The sequence below is a fragment of the Populus euphratica genome, unplaced genomic scaffold (genome assembly GCF_000495115.2).
Source record: "Populus euphratica unplaced genomic scaffold, PopEup_1.0 scaffold1236.1, whole genome shotgun sequence".
NCBI classification, from domain to species: domain Eukaryota; kingdom Viridiplantae; phylum Streptophyta; class Magnoliopsida; order Malpighiales; family Salicaceae; genus Populus; species Populus euphratica.
In genome coordinates, this window is record NW_011501089.1 from 55,209 (window position 1) to 59,041 (window position 3,833).

Sequence of the window (3,833 nt, forward strand, 5' to 3'; positions counted from 1 at the left end):
ATTTTATTTATAAATATTAGTTTTATATTAATATAAATTAATTAAAAATAGTGTTCTTTTTATTTTTTTTCTTAACAAATTATTTGTTTATTTTTATATAAAAAAACTTTTTAATAAACTTATATAAATTGTTATCTACATGTTTAAATTTTTATTGTATCCTAAAAATATATTGTTTTAACCTTGCAACAAATATAATAAAGGCAATTAATATCTTAAAGAAATATCTCAAAGCTAATTTGTTATACCCACTAACATTACAATAGTCACTTAATTTTTTTCACACAAGCTGATAAGATAAATCACTAGCTCAAAACAACATCCAGGTTAAGTTTTCTTTTAAATTTTTACGTGTATTAACTTGGTCGAACCCGAGTAACTTAATGAGTCAATTCACCATTTATATGAGAACCGATTAAGTAAAGATTAAGTCAACTTGAGGAATATTTTTTATATTCAAAATAATATTATTATTTTTTATCTAAAACAATATTGTTTCGTTAAAAAAAAACTTAAACATCTATATTTAAAAATAAATCTGAGCTGAACTGCCAACCTGTGAATTAATCTACTAACAGTTCACTTATCAAATCCAGAACTCAAATTTTGGAGCAAAAACAAAGTGAAGGAAAAACACCACTACTGTATTTCGACGGCTTTCTTCCTGGAAGCCCGTGGGAAGGGGAAATAGAGCTGATGGGCGTCCAAAACGATGTCGTAAGAAGAGAGATGAAAAGGACTGAGGCTGATTAATTACTTGGGCCAAGTATAAGCTGGAGCTCTCATCAACGGATCATGGAACGAATTCGAAATGGCTAGATGGTGGCTTGTCGCCTTGAATCGGGAGTCGGCGTCGAACGAAGGAAGGTCACATTCCGGTGTCAGCTAAGTCTTATAGTATAGGCCCACTTGAGAGGCACTGGAAACAATGGAGTCACTGGTTTGTATGTGTGCACTCTCTCAACATTTGTATACACATAACATAAAATATGGCCTTCGTCTGCATTTAACAGTCCCAAGTCATTTTTAGAGGGGAAAAAAACTGCAACTCCAGGTCACGTGAAGGAAACGAGATGCTGTAAATTGTCAAAAACTAATGCAAACAAAATATCATATGCTGTCCGACGTCCGTGACAATCCTCTAGAAATCCTGTCGAAGTTTCAAGGGCGATACGACCTCAACTCTTCAATCAAAGCATTGAAATCAGAGCAAGAAGATCCACCTTCTTCAACAGCCTTCATTGCCATTTCTCCTAGCTTAATTGCTCTGCTCCTCTTTTCCTCTGCTTCTTCACCCACCATGATTTGAGTGATTGCCTTCTCTAAAGCTTCACTTTTAACATGATCTCCACGCACTCTAGCCCATTCCTTGACTCCAACACCAACTCCAGTTTTTAAAACATCAGTCACCAACTTTTCATTATAGAATTGCTCAGCAGATACAGGCCATGTAATCATGGGCTTCCCTGCAGTTATGCCTTCAAGAGTCGAGTTCCATCCACAGTGAGTCACAAATGCACCTATTGCTTCATGATCAAGAATCAACACTTGGGGTGCCCACCCTCTTATAATCAGCCCCTTGTCTTCCATTCTTTCTTCAAACCCTTCAGGTAACCAATCTTCCTTATCTTCTTTACTGTTTTTGTTTCTTCTTACAACCCAGATAAATTGCTGGCCAGAAGCTTCAAGGCCTGTTGCAATCTCCTTTAGCTGAGAGGCAGAGAAGCTTGCCATAGTTCCAAAGCAGATATAAACAATTGAATTGGGTTTCTTGGAGTCAAGCCACTTCAAACACTCATGTTGATCAATTGAGGCTTCTTTTCCTCTTCCTGATTTATCCTCGATATCTCTATTGCATAATGAAACCGGGCCTACATTCCAGGCCCTTCTGCCCAAAACCTTCCTGTAATAATCAGCATAAGCTGGCTCAAGCTCATAAAAGCTGTTGACAACAACACCGAAGCTCCTCAACTCTGATTCTTTGGATGCTTTCACTAACTTCGTGAAGTCATTTTGAACATTTTCTCTTATAAAATCTGGCAGTTGTTTCCTTGTCAACTTTATATCACCAGGAAGATTAGGCACAACAAAAGGTTCATAATCTGATGAAACATTCTTGTGTGGCTCATAAAGTCTAACGCATTCTCCAGCACTTAAAGCAAAGTTACTAGTGCCATGAAACACTAGTCTCGGAATTCCAAATTTGGCAGCAGCATCGGTCGCCCAAGGAAAGAACATATCAGCAACAACGCAATCAGGATGCCTTTCTTGCAGTACCTTCTCAAAGGGTTCTTGAAGGAAGGTTGTGGCAATGAAAAACTTCTTGGTCATTTCCCCTGCATTTTCATTTGTAATGAATGCGTCTGTGTTTTCACATCCTTCAGGCAATCCTGCCTCTGCTGCAGGGAATTTGATGGTTTGGATATCAATATCAAAACCCAAATCTTTGGTTTTTTGGATGGTTTTGGAAAAAAAAGGCGCGTTGAGAGGAGTGGTGATGATGGTTGTCTTTACGCCTCGAGAAGCAAAAAGCTTGGCCATGTCCACAGTTGGTATCAAGTGGCCATGAGCCAAGAAAGGGAAGAAGAAAAAGTGTAATTGGTTACCCGAACTACCCATGTGGCCTTGTTAGATAAAACAAAAAAGAACTTGGTGTTGAAAATGGAACTTAGCTTGTCAGTGAAAATGGATGAATTGATGATGAAGATGAAGAAAACCTTAGACTATTCTTGTTTGAATAAAATTTTGGACATGGATTGGTATTTATAAACAGAGGTTAGGAAGACGAAATTTATTTTGCTGAGGCTTTTCTTGAATCAAGAAATTTCCAGCTCATGCTACTACACTACACTCACGTCACTGCTCCTGTCAGAAAGTGTCAATTCTACCTAGGAAAGTTCGAAGACGTTACCTGAATCTTTTGATCCATATAGACAACTCGTGTTGCAAGAGAATTTTTGCAGAGCTATCTTAATTTTGAATAATTATAGTCAAAGTACAGGTGTTCTGGTTCTAGATTTCACACCAAGGCATCCACGCGCACTCCTTTAAGAACAAGCAGCCCAGATATGCTCTAAGTTCAACTTTGTGGGACTCCTTCATAACATGCTCTCTTACGACAGGATTTTTTTTTTTTTTTAAGCTCAGGTATTATTCAAGAAGAAAAGTCTTGGTCTGTAGATAGGACAGCGCCATTTCAGGAGGATATTCGGATATTCCTCCGTAAACACCGGCAACATTTTGCATTTAAATTTAAATTTAATTGATAAATAAATTAAATTTACATATTAAAAAAGATATTTTATTATTGAATTTAATTAATTTTATTTTCGATATTATTATCATCACATTTATTTTATTCTAATTCTTTTCTACTATTATCACCACAAATAACCTAAAAAAATCAAATCCAAATACCTCTCTCTAAAGCTTTATTTTCTCAAGACTACGCAAGCCATAAAATGAAGGACAGACAATAAAACCTAATATGGGAAGAGGAGTGTTTTGGTGATGTTGCAGTTGAGGTTTGAATGGTGATGCATATTTACTCTGGACAAAGGGAGAGTACTGATGAAAAAAGAGGTGGATAAATGAATATTTTAAAAAAGTCAGTTTTAACATTATTTTTTATAGAGTAATAAATTAGAGAAGATTGCCTCTAATTAACTTTTGTTTTATTTTTAAATATTGATTTTCATTTAAAATATAATTCTTGACTCTTAGAATGGTTTTCTTCAAACATTTGAATTCAATTCAAAGATTCTAAACATGATCTCTGAGACATGGGTGCTTCATATGAAATTAAAAAAGGAAGGGGAAGTTCCCTTCAATCC

The 3,833-nt window shown here is 35.8% G+C and overlaps 1 protein-coding gene across 1 annotated transcript; it reads right to left on the bottom strand.

The window, feature by feature from the left end:
- Positions 1 to 525: 525 nt before the first annotated feature.
- On the bottom strand, positions 526 to 2,740 carry LOC105117219 (scopoletin glucosyltransferase-like). Its single transcript, XM_011014798.1, has one exon. It carries the CDS (start codon positions 2,617 to 2,619, stop codon positions 1,162 to 1,164), a length of 1,458 nt encoding a protein of 485 aa, XP_011013100.1. The 5' UTR covers positions 2,620 to 2,740; the 3' UTR covers positions 526 to 1,161.
- Positions 2,741 to 3,833: the final 1,093 nt, after the last annotated feature.